Source organism: Dysidea avara, chromosome 10, assembly GCF_963678975.1.
Source record: "Dysidea avara chromosome 10, odDysAvar1.4, whole genome shotgun sequence".
NCBI lineage: Eukaryota > Metazoa > Porifera > Demospongiae > Dictyoceratida > Dysideidae > Dysidea > Dysidea avara.
In genome coordinates this window covers 22,040,592-22,057,645 of record NC_089281.1, presented here as the reverse complement: position 1 = coordinate 22,057,645, position 17,054 = coordinate 22,040,592, and the positions used below count along the sequence as shown (strand labels likewise).

The 17,054-nt window shown below is 37.4% G+C and overlaps 4 protein-coding genes across 5 annotated transcripts in view; 1 reads left to right on the top strand and 3 right to left on the bottom strand.

The window, feature by feature from the left end:
* Positions 1 to 1,558, top strand: part of LOC136236732 (methionine--tRNA ligase, cytoplasmic-like) — a 35,873-nt gene extending 34,315 nt beyond the window's left edge. Inside the window, exons 25-27 of one of the 2 annotated variants that reach the window (XM_066026974.1) lie at positions 6 to 77; positions 122 to 184; positions 1,339 to 1,558. In XM_066026974.1, coding sequence (XP_065883046.1) covers positions 6 to 77; positions 122 to 184; positions 1,339 to 1,491 — 288 coding nt within the window. In that variant the 3' untranslated portion in view covers positions 1,492 to 1,558. Of the gene's footprint in view, positions 1 to 5; positions 78 to 121; positions 185 to 1,215 lie in introns of both variants that reach the window. The other variant, XM_066026975.1, reaches the window with a different exon arrangement.
* On the bottom strand, positions 1,473 to 5,747 carry LOC136236736 (uncharacterized). The gene is made up of 10 exons (XM_066026978.1): positions 5,561 to 5,747; positions 4,291 to 4,368; positions 2,849 to 2,971; positions 2,685 to 2,797; positions 2,495 to 2,638; positions 2,306 to 2,440; positions 2,169 to 2,252; positions 1,933 to 2,115; positions 1,733 to 1,866; positions 1,473 to 1,674 (listed from the first exon to the last, which is right to left on the bottom strand). Exons 1-10 carry the CDS (start codon positions 5,628 to 5,630, stop codon positions 1,566 to 1,568), a joined length of 1,173 nt encoding a protein of 390 aa, XP_065883050.1. The 5' UTR covers positions 5,631 to 5,747; the 3' UTR covers positions 1,473 to 1,565.
* Positions 5,748 to 7,434: 1,687 nt separating this feature from the next.
* Positions 7,435 to 12,471, bottom strand: LOC136268327 (uncharacterized). The gene is made up of 5 exons (XM_066063629.1): positions 12,046 to 12,471; positions 9,005 to 9,670; positions 8,647 to 8,688; positions 7,860 to 8,135; positions 7,435 to 7,799 (listed from the first exon to the last, which is right to left on the bottom strand). The coding sequence occupies exons 1-5, from the start codon at positions 12,359 to 12,361 to the stop codon at positions 7,507 to 7,509; spliced, it is 1,593 nt and encodes a 530-aa protein (XP_065919701.1). The 5' UTR covers positions 12,362 to 12,471; the 3' UTR covers positions 7,435 to 7,506.
* Positions 12,472 to 12,509: 38 nt separating this feature from the next.
* On the bottom strand, positions 12,510 to 14,819 carry LOC136268325 (TNF receptor-associated factor 4-like). The gene has a single exon (XM_066063628.1). The coding sequence runs from the start codon at positions 14,241 to 14,243 to the stop codon at positions 12,555 to 12,557; it is 1,689 nt and encodes a 562-aa protein (XP_065919700.1). The 5' UTR covers positions 14,244 to 14,819; the 3' UTR covers positions 12,510 to 12,554.
* Positions 14,820 to 17,054: the final 2,235 nt, after the last annotated feature.

Genomic DNA, 17,054 nt, shown 5'->3' with positions numbered 1-17,054 from the left:
TGTAGCCCACCCCATTGTTCAACAAGATAGAGGCTGATATGGCACAGCAACTAAAAGAGCGTTTCCAAGGAAAACAAGTTAGTATAGTCATATGTAAATTGGTTGGGTAATGAATTACTAGGTAAAATCTTCTTCTGCTGCTGCTGCTACAGCCACTGTTAGTGAAGAACAACTAACTAAGCAGGTTTGAATTTGTGAAATATTTGTGATCAGAACTTAAAAGAAACAAATTGTTATGCATAAGTAAAAGCAGTTGTTAAAGGTTAGGATTCATTACAGAAATAGTCAGCCCTAGTTTAGAGGATAATTGAATGAATTTTTTTACATAAAATCACAAACACAGCAAAGTTTAAAAGCTACAAGCTACAAATATACTGCACTTATAACTTGCCTGTAGTGTAAAATGAATAACCTTAGAGAAATGTGTATAGATTAGATCACAGAGAAAAATTGCATCAGTGTGGGTTAGATGTGGCAATTTCCTACGTTAGCGATTTAGAGGAAGTGATGTGTACATGTCAGTGGAAATGGTGGGACAAAACATATGAGTTTATTTTAAAACATTTGTAATTACAGTAGTGAGAGGGTCACTGTCCCTTGCTATTGACCATGTCCCCAGAACAAAAAACAGAAAAGAAGTGAAACGCAATAACATACAAGTACAGCTGAACTTGAATAGTTTCTGCATATGAAATCACATCGGCTTTTAGTGTGGGTAGTAAAACTGCATATCTGTTAACATGCACATGTAATCTATGGGTAATGTCGACACATTAGGAGTATTCAGGGGCATATCAAAATAAAATTTAATGATTATGCAGAAAGCTGTCCCTTGCTATTGACCATGTCCCCAGAACAAAAAACAGAAAAGAAGTGAAACGCAATAACATACAAGTACAGCTGAACTTGAATAGTTTCTGCATATGAAATCACATCGGCTTTTAGTGTGGGTAGTAAAACTGCATATCTGTTAACATGCACATGTAATCTATGGGTAATGTCGACACATTTGGAGTATTCAGGGGCATATCAAAATAAAATTTAATGATTATGCAGAAAGCCATAATTATGCATTATAAGCCAAATTTATTTTATTTCCAACATACTTAATTCATAATCAGTTGGAATTTTTATACAAATTCCAACACACATGCTTTATATATAAAAAGGTTAAAACGTATTATTAATACCCCGCACATATCTTGCTTTACCTAGCAATGAAGCTGTGAGTCCAACACCACTTCAGTAATGTACACACAACTGACAAAAAGATGTAACATTAACATTGACATGAACAACTGACTAGCTGTGGTTATCTTATTCATTTAAAAATAATAGGCTGAGTTGGTTCGGAACTTGAAATCATCTGGGACAGCTTCAAAGGAAGAAATAGAAGCAGCAGTACAGAAGTTGCTTAAGATCAAACAGGAGCTTGGAATCACAACAAGTTCTACTAGCAAGAGCAAGAAGAATAAGAAAAAAGGAAAATAAAATGTAAATTTTAACAAACATATTTATAAATAAATATTATAAATAGACCAAACTATCTACAATTGAAGTCAGGTTTACAAGACTAATGGTTTTGGTTTCTCCCAAGGAAACACCTCTGGGTCCCTTCCAAAATGACCATAGCAGGCAGTCTTCTGATAAATAGGCTTCTGAAGCTGCAACTCCCTTCAAAAAAAGGCACAGATAACACATACACACACAGAGCTTAACAACTATACATTACTTGGTTATCACTCCTGGACGAAGATCAAAATTCTTCCTGATAATGGCAATCAGTTCTTCATCTGTCTTCTCACTAGTACCATACGAGTCAACATAGATAGCAAGTGGCTCGGCATGGGCTATGGCATAGGACACCTAGAGCAAATATGTGAGAACAAAACCCAGTAAAATGTAGCTATTCCACAATTGTCAAAGCTGTACCTGAACTAAGAGTCGTTTAGCCAATTTGGCATGTACTAGAGACTTGGCAATCCAACGAGCAGCGTAACATGCAGAGCGATCCACCTTAGATGGATCTTTTCCTGAGAATGCTCCACCTCCATGGGCTCCCCAACCTCCATAAGTGTCCACTATAATTTTACGTCCAGTAAGACCAGCATCAGCCTAAGAGAATTGGAGAATTAATCTATGTACAACTGCATTGGTGAACTTCTTACCTTAGGACCACCCATTACAAACTCTCCACCTGGCTGGAGATGATATATTGTCTTATCGTCAAGTAAATTTGCAGGAATCACAGTCTACAATTTGAATCAATACATACTTCATAAATTGATAAGCTTTATTGACTTACATCAACAATTTTCTCCTTCAGCTGCTTTCTTTGTTGATCAAGGGGAAAACCCTTCTCATGCATACAGGAGATGACAACTGTATGAATACGCTTTGGTATATACAGCCTGTCTTGCCTGCTGTACTCCACTGTAACCTTGATTATATTAAAGAAACAGGTATATAAACAAAGGATGTGCTAATTGTATACCTGTGTCTTTGTGTCTGGTCGGAGCCATGGCATGGTACCATCCCTTCGGCAGTCAGACATCTTTTTGTTTAGCTTGTGAGCAAGTGTCAAAGACAGGGGCATCAATTCTTCATCCTCACGAGTAGCATAACCAAACATCAATCCCTAACAAAACAAACAATGCCCACTTTCGTTTAAAAATCTGCCCTACCTGATCTCCAGCTCCAATGTCTTCATCAGCCTTGCCCTCATGTACCTTCTGTGAAATGTGTGGAGATTGTTGGTGGATGGCAACCAAAACCTGACAAGTCCGATAATCAATGCCTGGAAATGACACACGATGATGATACATGTGTAACTGTATGATATACTTACCATGTTCTTCATCGTCATACCCAATCTGCTGTAAAGTATCCTTTACTATCTTGACATAGTCTAGTTTGGCCTTTGAGGTGATCTCCCCAAATACCATCACCAAATTAGACTTAGTTGCACATTCTAAGAAAATAACAACAGATGGTACTAAAATTCACCAACAAGGATCAACACAGAAGGTGAAAATGTGGCTTGGATACCTCATAGGATACAACTCAGGAACAGAGAAGCCACATAGGTTTTCCTTCCTAAAATACACTGAAGTGTTCCAGCCTGAATTTGAATGGTTTGTGCCCCCAAACATTCAATAGAAGTATTCTCATTCAATAGCATTTTTAACTAACTGACAGCATATGTACCTTGTCCTCAATGCTAATACAATGCACTGGGCCACTAATATGAAAATTTTACCATAAGGCACAAAACACTCCCTAGAACCAAATGCTCACTACGAAACACTGGCCTATGAGAAGCCATATAAAGGTACCTACTATAGCTCTTCTAGAAACCAGCTATTAAGAAAAAAAAACAGAGTGTAAAAGATATACCAGAGAACTTGCTGTACATGCCAACTTGATACCATTAAGATGTGGAGAGTAATCAGGTCAAATTTCATGCATTAAATTGTCCATATGTAACTGGTTAAGCAAAAATTAGTCATTTTCAAACATTCTACAAATTCCATCTCTGTTATCTATGAGTGTACAGCCAAAGTTTTTTAGCCTTTTGTGATGAATAGTTTTGGAGTTACAGCGTTAGTTGCAACTGCAATAAATTTGATTTGTACAGCAACAATACAAGCAAATACATTACAGATGCTTATTACTCACACCTGAAGCAAACTATGACGATGGGGCTTGGCTCAGTCTGTTCACCATGAACTGGCAAATTGATCAAAGTATAGTGTTTCCCTGTACTACTATGTGCGGACAAAGACGAAGGCCATTTAAACAAAGAAATGACGATGGTAAACTTTGTTTCTACTGCATTGTAAATAAGCATCCATAACTCATGTGCTATATGCTGTACAAACACGAAATGAAAGATTTTCTTACCCACCATGAACAGGCAAATCTGATGGTGTATAGGTTTCATTGATTTGAGCATTGTTTCTATCGTTACACTCTCACCTATCAAGTGTTTCGTGTCATGTTTACTTTCTGGCCACTCAAGAGCTGTATGCATTTTAGCACTTCAAAAGTACTACACCCACCTACTTCAAAGGTATATCAAACTTTCACGGATGGGAAATTTTCACAATTGTTTGTCACCACCCTCTTTCAACACAAAAATTCTTCCACAGAAAAAAAAAATTAAACTCTGGATTTCTGCATGCCTTAACCCTGCCAGGCACCACTAAAACACCAAGATAGTACAAACAATGCCTTCATTCCTTTGCATGGCCTTCATCTCTTAACACAAAAAAAAATTGATGTACTTACCACATGCCACTTTACTGCTAGGGTCTTGTTGAAGACATGCGTCCAATACAGCATCAGAAATCTGGTCACAAACTTTGTCTGTATAGTGGACAAGAATACATAATACATTACTGGGTATCAGTGAGACCTTTGTGCCACTTTTCATGACCCTTAGCTACTAGGCTCAAAGTAGGCTGTCAAAGTTGTAAAACTGAGGCCTGGGGATTTTAACATTGCAAAGGATTCAGTTCATGAAGCATTGAAATGTAACAGCAAAAAACTTTGTTATTCAAAAATAAGGTCAACACTGGATCTGCTGACTCTTTGTATGATTTGACGGGATGATAGAAGGGCCAACATGTTCACATGAGCCATAGGGTTTATACAGAGAACCTATTTCAAGAAGTAATTTTAAAAATAACTAAACAATTGCAGGCCTAAATCCAGTGGCGTGATCAACCCCAATGGTTTGATATACTGGAGACTTAGTCATGAGATAGAGAGCTCTAATTAGTACAAAATGGACCATCAGGAAAGAGAACAAGGCTGAAACATATTTTAAGTTTGTGCTCAAAGTTTCTTAGCTTCGATTTACTTATGATATTTTATTGTTCTTTAATTTGTGAAAAAGGTGGGTTGGTCAGGCCAGTGAAACAACTAATCAAGATGAAATGGCAGTAGCCGTTGATACTTAATGTCACTGATGCACAGTTGTGATAAGGATCTGTTAGAATCCATGCAGTATCACATGATCAACCACTAACTCACATTCATTTGACACTCATTCGTACCACCTCTGCATCAATGACTATAACCACTTAGAAATTTCGCTGTGTACTACAAACCGGCTAGTTACAAATCAACTTAACAGCCAGATGTCATAACTTCAAGTAAATAGCTTGTCAAGTCAGTAACCTTCATCATAACAATTTATTGCTGCAATGAAACCTGAATAACCCTTGCCGGCATTGCAACTTGTTGCTTGGACTGTAAGTACACATTTATATTTTAAGGTCATGATCATCCATGAATTCTATTAAACAAAGAGGTCAAGGAAGAACCACTTTGCGGATTGTTGAGAGGTCAATGAAACTCAAGAGGTCACAAACAATGATTGCATCTTTCCTTGTAAAATATTATTTCCAATCAACAACCTACCAGTCGTACTATAGCAATAGGATAGCACGTTTATCAGGTATGAGTGTAAAGGATCTATGGGTATGTCGTGCTAATACTTCGCTACATAGATCTATGGGTATGTCGTGCTAATACTTCGCTACATAGCGCATACCTGGGTGACCCTCTCCAACACTCTCTGAGCTGAACAGGAAAGTATCGCCACTTGATTTATTAGTCGCCATTGTAGTTATCTCCACACGATTATGGTAGCGGTAACGCTTTCTACCTCACTTGTTACGAGAGAATGAGAATGACCGCTGCTCACGTGTTCCCACTGAAAGACCACACGTGTTCAGCATGTCCTGTGGTCAGACTCGTGTGGATCATGGGGTTTGACCTTTGTCAAGAGGTCATAACTCACTAGTTACTTGTTAGCCACAGCTGGAGTCATAGTTCTTGAGAGACCATGTAGAAGTCAAGTTGAACACCTAAACCACATGACTAGGTAGCTATGCCTGAACACGCTCAGGAAACCTCATACTAAGAGAGATCAGTATTGATATGATTGAGAGAACACAACGACAAGCAGCTAGATTTGTGACCAACAAGTACTCCCGTTATGCTAGTGTCATAACAGACCTAAATTGGCCTACACTTGCACAATGCAGAGATGAACTGAAAGCCATAATGATGTTTAAAATAATTAACCACCTTGTTGGTATCCCAGCAAACCCGTTTCTGACACCCATAGCTACCCACTGTACATAGTACCAGAGGTCATAATATGAGATTTATGCAACCAATGACGGATTGATTCTCCTTTTTCCCTTCAGCAATCAAAATCTGGAATGATCTATCCCAAAATGTGATTGACTCTAACCATATATAGATCAGTTCAAACAAAAACTAGCAATTATTTAACAAGTTATTTAATTTGTATACTTGTATGTATGTTGTGATCTGTGCACTATACTCTTTTAGAGGTCTGCACAGTAATACCAATAATAATAACCTCCCGGCCTCCCCTACGGAAATACTGAATTATTATATGACTGGCATTGTAATGACATCATTCATGTAGCTACACTGAGCTCATCAACAGCTTAGCTAAATTTTGCCTGAAATGGTGCAGTATGGTCTGCATGATAATCTCAAGTGTTATAGGTTCCAGCCTTGCCAGTGTTTCAACTCCCATGTTTCCTCACTCATGATCATCTGTGCTGCTATATATCATAAAATGTAAGACTGCTAATCTATAGTTAAACATGTATGGTTTCATTTGTGATGCCATTTCTCCAAAACAGGTCACTAGCTAAATCCTACAAGTGATTTCAGTTCATGCCAGATTCCAATGATGCCTCAGCCTGATAACTTCCTCAGTCTAATTAATGACATGCATTGCAGTGCAAAGATTAATTGAGAGCAGTAAAGAGTATGTTAGCTATATGACTTCCAGATTCCAATGATGAAGCAGCCTGATAACTTCCTCAGTCTAATTAATGACATGCATTGCAGTGCAAAGATTAATTGAGAGCAGTAAAGAGTATGTTAGCTATACTATATGGAAGGATTGCTACTATGTATAGTTCGTCTGTATGCCGGCATCACAGTGTAGACAATGCACTTTTTGTGACATATTATTGTCTTTTACAATGAAACAAAAAAATGCTGACCTGGAAAACTATTAACCACAGTTTGCTATATAAACAGATCTTGTAAAACAATAATTTGCCAAATAAGGTAATTATTATGACAACAATTCAACAATTTCTACAAGGGAATGGCCCAAATCACTCAAAAAATGACAATTTCGTTGAATTAAAAGTAAAAATACATATACTTTCAGTTATAATATAGCTAGAAAGAAGCAAAATGTTATATTCACATTGAATTCGCTTCTGTCATCACAACAATGCAGAGATGCACTAGTATGTGCTACTATACGTGTAACCGAATACATTACAGCCAAAATATCAAACAACTTATATACACCCCACAGAAATGTCAGGCTCTTCTCTTATTATTTATATATATTGTGCACTTGCATTCATACTTGTTTTCATAGAGTAGTTAAAATACAGAATTGATAAAACAGAGATAACAGCATTTACACATTTATTATCTAGTAAAAAAAGGAAATCTAGGTCGATGACTTGGTACAGTTTTCGTCTTTTTATTGCTTGTAGACTGTTCTTTTTTTTTATTGCTTGTGGAATTTTCCTTCGGTTTATTGTTTTCGCTGTGTGGGTTGTATCTCAGTGATCGGTACAACCTGCTCCAAAAGTATTCCTGAATATCTTCTGGTGAACGATCTTTGTAACGTTCAAATTCAAGATAGAAAAGATGTGAAATAAAATCTGGTGTCTTGCATTTTTTGTACATCACAGGTACCAAAACATGATTACGAGCATCTGCAAAGAAACAACACACCATCAAGTCTTAACATGATTACAGATATACCGTCAACTTACCCAGTGATTTCATATGAGCCATTCTTGCTTCATACGTGCAACTTTCACTTTTGTTGTAACTCTCCGACAAAATGATTAGAGTTTTTGTACACTTTTCTCTGATCATTTGTACCACACTCTCTGAAAATGGCCTCCCAATCATGTTGTGATGGCCTGAGAAGAAGACAGTAAACTTTTCCTTCCGTAGTTTCTGGTACATTTCTTCTGCAAATTCTTGGTCTTCCTTATCTTGTGAAGCAGATAAGTAGATGTCGTAGTTTTGTAGCTCATCTTCACCTAATCAGTGTAAACACATGTTAAAAGCACAGCTGAAGTTTCATTTCTAATTAACTTAACACAGGACATACTTTTCATTCTAAACAGGAAACTATTATTATTATTAACACTTTACAGTGACCAGCACTAATACTCATTGTATGGGTTTGCACAACACAAGATGATTCAATGATGATTAAGCAGTCAATAGGATACCTTACAAAATACTGTAAATGCATAGCACTGACACGACTTTAGCCTGCTTGCAGCATATCATAGCATATCATACCACACAATGGATAGTTATGTTCACTTGATGTTTTATTGGTAAGAACTAACTCTGTAACATCTGGCAACATGGTAATGTTAGCATAACCACAATGACAAGCACATGCTATTGTTCCAAGAAATGATGAAATCTTTTCATATATGGTAATGGAACATACCAGAAGCCAGTAGTGTACAAAGATATATACATTGTAAAACCTCAACAGCTCATAAACCACAAACATCATATGAGTCATTGACTTACCATATGGAACGGTACTATCATCCTCACTGCTATCACGTTGAGCTAAAAAATGAAAAATACTATGACATATTGTAGAATTACAAAAAGAGCTTAAATCTAGTAGAATACAATTGTGTAGCCAGGAAATGTTATTCTGAAGTGTCAAGATTATAGTGGCTATATAAAGAAATCCCTTACTATTGTTTCTAATAATAACTCAGGAAGTATCCCACGATGTGTAACCCATAAAGAGGAAATGAGTCACATTGTTGACACTTATAGTACACACAGACACACACACATACAACCAACCAAGCCATATCTCACACATTTGCACAGGTCATAAAAATATCAACTGTATTGCATGCCAACAACTTACTAAGGGATTCCTCTATCGGGTAAAACTGTCTGGAATTTTGGGGTGAAGAAGAAGTACGTGGTGATCTTGATCTCGGTGAACGTGACTGTGGTGAATGATGAGGTGATAGTCTAGGTGAAGCATTCATCGACTCACTGGCTCTTACACTTGACAACATGGGTGATCCACTTGTCTGAATTCCAAGAGGCTCAAAACCATTTTCCACACTAGTCAAAAGAAGTGTTTCTCCACTAGCAATAGAAGGTGCAGGGCTTGTGTGTATAGATTGTTGATCATGTAGCAAAGTATCTGATGTTCGAAAACTCATTGGATCAGTGCCATAAGAATTAGGAATTTGGACCAGAGAATTTGGAGAAGAAGAAGGATAAACATAGCTTGATGGTTCCTGGTAGGTAGAGTCAGACAATACATTTGTAGTCATCACAGAACCATTAGATATCACACTGGGTGGAGTATAATGGTTAACTGGTGAATTCAATGTTCGTGGGAGACTGTTTTCGTCTGCATTACTTGACAGTGAACTAGCCAGAGAAGCAGCACTTGAAACACTGCTATGGTATACTTGTGAGTTTATAGTTCGTAGTGAACACTGTGCTGTGAAATTACTACCAACTGAGTTGAACAGTTCATCATTGGAGTCAATACTTGCCTTTCGTGACTGTTTCTCTGGTAACAAAGAACAAATATATGTATACACTGTTAGTTTGTAGTCTATTATCAGTGAACCTAAGTATCAATATTAAAAAGGTGGCGATAGTGTGGGGACTTGACATTTAATGGACACAAGTGTTCTATATAAAATCTTTCAATCTAATTTTTTGTGGTTGTAATAATAAAGTCTCCATACCAACAACAGTATTTTATCAATTATGACTAAATATGGTATCACATTTTGTAATTACAAATAAGGTACGTATAAAATTTATATTTCAGATATTTACAAACACATCACTAAACTACATAACCAGGCAATGAAATCATTTCTATAAAACCCAATTTATTTATACAATCTGGAATGCTCTCATACTACTAAACCAGTATTGTTATTAATGACATAATTTTTACCAACTTTCAGTATTCGTACACATATAAAGTGAAATATACCAATACATACCCATAACAAATGTCATATCAAACTAGTTAGAAAATACACCTTTACAAATATGTGATAGGCCACCAAATGTTCACTATTATATGGCAAAACTTTTGTTTGTTTGGTCATATTTCAATTGGTTTAACAAAATGAATTTCAAGACCTGTGTCCTTGGGATTTACTCCCTAAAGGGCATCCCCTTTGGCTGGAGCAACAATGACAAGCTACTCTGTAATTCTTCCAGAGGCCTTCCACCCCAACTCAATATAAGGGTACCAATCGTCAAGGTAAGGAGTGCAACCACTAAATATATTACTCCAAGTTCCAGCAAGAAGAAATAGTAGTATATATTTTCAGTGTTGTAAGCATGCTTGTGTTTCAACACTATAAAGCAGATCTGATGTTACAAAGCAGTAGGTGGTTGCATTAGGTGGTTACCATATGACATATGTGGGAACTTTCGAGTTGACTGGTAAAGGTTTCACCTCGTTAAATAGTTCCAAAAACATTCTTGTAAATTTTTATCAATCACCTTCATATAAGGATCTCTACACTACTAATTCCAACAATAAAACATGCAATAGTAAACAGGAACTAGCATCAGTGGTTACAATCAGATAACCACCAAAGATGGCAGTTTGCATGATTGGTAACATGCATTGACCAACTAATTTCCTATAGCAGATACTAATAGGAACACATCAAGCTAATTGTACAAGGAAAAGATAACACAAAAATAGCACAATAGACTTCTATAAGTAGAAGCTGATAAAGGACTAGAGGTAGTAATAGAACAAAGTGTGATGCATCCAAATGACCATAGTAAGCGAGTATAAATGAAAGCTGCCACCAAGAGGTCAAATCATGGGCTATCATATTTGGTAACTGCATGTGCTGGGGACTTACCCTATATTATTTCTACCTAGGTATTAATAAGCTGATGGTATCATATATGAAGATGGCTTCAATATTAGTTAATAATAATGTTAATTATAATAATAGCATTTCCTGTAATTTGAATATGATTACAACAGCATTGATTATACTTTACATGCATGTTATTCTAATTTTCAAAAGTTTGTAATGTCAATTACAAAGTAGGAATAAATATTAAAGGACATCCTTTGTTTGCTCAGTACCAATAGACTCTTAAATGATAAAAAGTATGTAAGAGTTTTAAAACTATCTATGGAACAAAATACTGAACATTTGTTATTAAAATTATATGCACACGAATCCTTGCAAGAGTGCTAAAATTTTAATCTGTCCCATTAGTACAATAGAAGCTATACAACATAAACAATTTCTTTCATTACATTATAGCCACACAGTCTTCATAACACAAACTCCTCTCCATCACTAATAATATCCATTTAATAATATTCTTCTTCAAAAAGAGACATTTAAAAACCTACATAACCATCATATGTAGCATGTCAAACAGTAGTGTCTGTAGCTATGCTACTCTCCTATCTCTAAATACTACATTATCCAAACAGTCACTTTGAAATGGAGCAATGATTAACGCTAGCGACAAAAAAAGCCATACTACTTCTCATGAATAAGCCTACATAAGTTGGGGGTGCTTGGCTCAATTAATTAACAAAAATTTTTTAAAGTCAACTTCCCAGTTTAGCACTCAGAGTACAAGATATTTGGAATAGAAATTATACGAGGATTAAAAAGTGTCTAACAAAAAGTACGAGATGATTTATAACACCAGTATGCAATGCCCTTCCACTATCCCGCACATATCTGCTGATTAATATAGTTACTATTACTATGTTTGTGCTACAAAATAAACAGAATTTGAAATTGTGAATCCCCACAGTTGCCCACACAATACTAGTTTAGTATAATATTAATTGTTACATATTGTGATCCTGCTTGTTGCCACACATGCACTAGACTGGTACACACCATTGACTGCACGTACAGACATACATACCTAGTTGTAGCTTTATGTGTTTCTGTACAATATCCACGGCATCGGCTCTGGGTGGGTCCAAATTGCTGATGTACTCTAGTAATAGCACGATAGTTGCTTTGCTACCTTCCTTACGTGTCCACGCTTCAAGTAACGCCATGGTTGGTGATTTCTCATTCTCTAAGTAATGTTTGAAGTTGTACGCGAAGCCCATTTCGTCCATCAATAAGCGCCAGTCGTTACCCATCGGAGCAATAGGATCTAGACACAAAGCTAACTCTCTCCTCCCTTTGAAACGAAATTGCTCATCTAACGGGCAGTATGATGGCACCTCCATTCTCAACAAGATACAGTCAATATGCGGCTTGGGGGTTATAAACAGATGTATCACGTGGGATCTAAACGCGTCACAGTACAGCTAAACGGTTTCCGTTCCATTAATTCCTTATAAGCGAAACTAATATCCCAAGCTATCTATCAAACTATTTCCGGGTATAATACACAAGTGCAATTAAGGACAAATATGTAATTTAAGTTAATACTAAAGTGCAATTAAGCCATGGTTGTGGTTGACGAGCCCCTAAGAGTTCAACAGTCACCTGAAAATATAGAGAATCATCCTTAAGAAATTGAACTGGTGACCCAGTCAATGTGGCATCCAACATTCTACAGAAAATGAAGTGTAGAAAATCATTTTCCACAGGCATATGTGCAGTTCCAGGTCTCGGCTTTTCAATTTGCAGTGTTACTGAATGGTGTTGTGAATCTTGTAGTTGGTTCAGTAGCTTGACAGTCACCCGAGCACACACGGGCCATTGTAAGTGTGCATCAAATGGACCTTCTTTAACGACAATTGATATCGACAAGGAACCAGTGTTGGAATAAAAGCTACTAATTCCAAAGTGACCAAAGGATCCAACAGAAGTGCTGAAAGTAGCAGAATTCAAGGAACTAGCAGTGGCACTGGAAGAGGTACTGGCAGTTGTAGTATTTGTACTAGTAGTCATTAAACCAAACCCTAAGGAACTACCAGTAGTGCTGGGCTTAGTAGTACAAGTAGCAGTATTTGTGCTAGTAGCCACTAAGCTTATTCTACCTAAGGAACTGGCAGTGGAATTAGCAGTGTGCGAGGCAATGGCAGTGGTCTTTGTACTAAATAATCCAGATCCTGAGGGGCTGGCAGTACTAGTGGGTCTTGATTTGGTAGCACGAGGAGCAATTGTGGAGCCAACACTGATAGCACCATTAGTAGTACAACTAGCTAACAGATTAGGTGCAGTAGTACTTGACATGTCAAACAAACCACTTGCAGTACGATTCACGGTTACAATAAGCTGCAACTTGTAGCCATTACAATGTGAATAGAAACAAGGACTAGCCCAAGACTGTTGCTGGCTAAAATTAGACATTTTGAACACAATGGGAACTATATGATCCTTACACTCTATTTGCTCCTGAAGCTGTAGCAACTTCTTGTTGACAAGAGTTAAGTGTTCCACCATACCTGTCACTTGATGAATCTCTATATCTTTCCTAGCCATGTGTTTATCACACCCAGCGTGGGAATACTCACAGGATACAACTTGAAGTGGACATTTCTCAATGTGTTCTGCAAGTTCCAACCTCAAAAGGTCGGATGTAGAGCAATTGTTTGGACAGTGAATAGTCACACTTGGGCACTCGTCATAATGATTGCCAACAATAACCTTATAATGGCCAGTCAGTTGACAGTATATACACTGTACTTTCCTATGAGTGCACTCTTCCTTTATGTGATCTTGTAAGTGGCTTCTCAGGATGCTAGTTTCTCCACATTTGTTGGGACATGATACAACTTGATATTGACAACCACTAGTATTTGAACTGTTCAGGTGGTCTGAAAGGTTTCGTAGCTCTCCAGTCCACGCACAGCCTGACTTGTGATTAGAACAAGTGACGGTGAGACCTTTGACCATACGTTCTGTTCTCTTGTCATCATAATACTGTAGAGGAGTGTGCCTACAATTAGGACAGCATTTTACTGATCTTCTTCGGAGCCGTCTTTGATTTCCACCAGATCCACTGGTACCACTAGATGTTCCACACCACTGAACAATGCAGCTCTTGCAGTATACACTACCACAACAGTTGGTTTGTACAGGTGAACTGACAACTAATGTACAAATTGGACACTCAAAATCTTCAGTGCTTCCTGTAAACTTGTAATCCGGTTGGGCCATTTTACTTGTACTACACCCCAACCGCCAGACCACTCAGATAGGAACTCAATAAGGGAGATCACCCAACAAGATCACGTGCATTGCCGCCCCTTGGTCGATATATTTAATACCCACGTGACATTTTATGGAAGCACGAAAGCCTCTGTAGAGTAGTTGCTAATTCGACGAAAATATTAGAGTCCGCTAAGCCTAAGGTAAGTGTCCCTAAGGGTAGTCTCGCGTGGCCAGACCGCTTTTTTCCGTATATCGGGTGGGGAAAAAAGGGTCTGGTGCAACTCCAATAGCTGTTTACTTCTGAGCCGTCCCCACATTCCGGGGACGCTAATTGAATAACATTGGTCACAAAGGAGGTGCCATGACGTCAGTAAGTTAACTAGAGATCTGTTTATCCTTTAAACGAATCTTAATTTGCTCCGATGTCTCTTTTATAGCGTCTTGAAAGTTAATCCTCATCGTGTAACAAGACTCACAACCGGAGCAGGAGTGTAGGAATACTTCATAGTTTTACTGACGTCATGGCACCTCCTTTGTGACCAATGGTATTCAATTAGCGTCCCCGGAATGTGGGGACGGCTCAGAAGTAAACAGCTATTGGAGTTGCACCAGACCCTTTTTTCCCCACCCAATATACGGAAAAAAGCGGTCTGGCCACGCGAGACTACCCTAAGGGGGCATCTCCAAACTGATATTGGTACGCTTAACGTCATAATGACGTTAAGGGGGGAGGGGGGTTCAGGCCATGACGTTATAAATTTTTATTAAAGCAGTTATAGTGTAAACAGCTAGGAATAGAGGAATTGACGTGATTAAGCAGCTATACTGCTTGTAGACTATGTTTTCAGGTAAAGAATATAATGTTTTGTGCTTCTATTGCCAATGCATTGTTTTCATAGTGTGACGTTAAGGAGAGGGGGGGGTCTGAAGTTAGCATCATTATGACGTTAAGCGTACCAAAATCAATTTGGAGATGCCCCCTAAGGCCACGAAAAGTTAATCATATGTTCCTGCCTGGTTCCCTTCCTGGTAATTTTTTTTTTGCTGAATGAATTGTGCAATTACCATGTAATGTTTTATATATGTTGAAAGGTTTTCATGCCTTATAAACACTTTTCTAAAAGACACAACTTTATAATTCCATGTACTGCTATGTCAAATGTAGTGTACCACATCAAAGTAAATGTAACGGCAAGGTAAAATCAGATGCTTACACTACACTTGTGCGACCAATTCTTGAATATGCCACTCTAAATCTGGGATCCACATCAAAAGAACTTAATTTACAAACTTGAACTGAATGGTTCAGAGGCAAGCAGCAAGATGGGTGCAGTCAGATTACAGTTTTCAGAAGAGTGTAACAACAATGCTAGACAATCTTAATTGGACCACACTGGAACAGAGGAGTAAAGCATCTAGATTATCCTTACTTCACAGAATTACTCACCACCAGGAGCCAGCATTACAAAAACCCAATTACTTTCTGCCACAATCCACCAGCACAAGACAATACCACCCACTCAGGCACTCAGACTCACACTGCCATGCAGCAGCCAACACCACCAAATACCAAATGAATTATTTTTACAGAACTATTAAAGAATGGAACAATCTACCCTCCTTATGCTATGACAAAGACTTTGTAATAAATGCACACACTCTAGCTAGTTATCTGTAAATATCCCCAAACCATTTTTATATCCATCTTTTTTTCTCCATTGGATGTAATTAGCATTTTGCTGCCTTCCAATTATTACAACCATAACCATAATCAAAAGTTGCAAAAAACAAAAAATCTAGCCTGGTGATGGTCAATTTTGGGGAATTGATAGGACCAGAAACATATAATTAACTTTGCATGGCCTAATATGAGACAGTACGTATTACGGGACACATTGATAATTCGAGCTATAATTACTTTCAGGCACTTACTTCACTGTGTAGCATGTTATAAAGGTGTTTTGACATGCCAGTTCTCACAAGTACCTTAGCTAAATAGTGCATAAATCATGAGACAGTTATTGAAGATGTTGGTATAGCTTAAAACCAAGCCTGTCTAAAGATAACCCTGTAAAAAGCTGGTAAATACTTTGAAGATGATGTTATGCAATCGTGTGTAGCATCTCATCTTCATAACATGTTGTTTGAAACATTATCTATTATCCAAAAAGTAGAAAAGGTAATCACTCAGCTAAGGATTTAGTTTCGGCATGTTTCAGTAATACCTGAAGTGAAGGAAACACATACAGTGGTTATATCTTTCTCTGCATTGGAATTGTACTGCACTGACTGTTGAGATATACTTTGTCTTTATTAAAAGATACATCTTTTAATAAAAACAAAGTACATTTACTATAGTAAATGTTTTAGTGTACCTTCACATAAATTAGAAGCTATTTGTAACCGTCAGTGTCTGAAAGGAGAACCGTCGATATTTACACGTCAGGAAGCCACACAAAGAAATTCTGCTCTCTTGTAAGCAATATCCATCAAATTTTAATATTCTATATGCAACATATTGGTGTGTAGCTGGTCCAAATTTTAACATTTTACGTGCAAGTTAGAGGATGTTGAACACATTTTTCTGTCTCAGTATGTACACTGTCTCATAACTATGTACACCAACAACATTGAGACACCTAGCTTACAAGTTCTCATCAGCATGTTATATGACTAATTTTTTGACTGAATTTAATAGACTAATTGATGAGTCTTTGCATGGTCCAAAATTTAAGTCCCTATGAGTTATCTGTGTGCAGTAATATTCAATCATCCTTAAGTGTCCCATAATAGGAACACTTACCTAAACAGACTGAT

Coding starts and splice junctions, on each gene's coding strand:
- LOC136236736 (XM_066026978.1), bottom strand. CDS start 5,630: ATGGCGACTAATAAATCAAGTGGCGATACTTTCCTGTTCAGCTCAGAG. Junction 2,972..4,290: donor TAGCAGTAAAGTGGCATGTG/GTAAGTACATCA, acceptor TTATTTTCTTAG/AATGTGCAACTAAGTCTAAT. Junction 2,441..2,494: donor GACCAGACACAAAGACACAG/GTATACAATTAG, acceptor AATATAATCAAG/GTTACAGTGGAGTACAGCAG.
- LOC136268327 (XM_066063629.1), bottom strand. CDS start 12,361: ATGGAGGTGCCATCATACTGCCCGTTAGATGAGCAATTTCGTTTCAAA. Junction 8,136..8,646: donor TGATAGTACCGTTCCATATG/GTAAGTCAATGA, acceptor TACACTGATTAG/GTGAAGATGAGCTACAAAAC. Junction 7,800..7,859: donor GGCTCATATGAAATCACTGG/GTAAGTTGACGG, acceptor GTTTCTTTGCAG/ATGCTCGTAATCATGTTTTG.
- LOC136268325 (XM_066063628.1), bottom strand. CDS start 14,243: ATGGCCCAACCGGATTACAAGTTTACAGGAAGCACTGAAGATTTTGAG.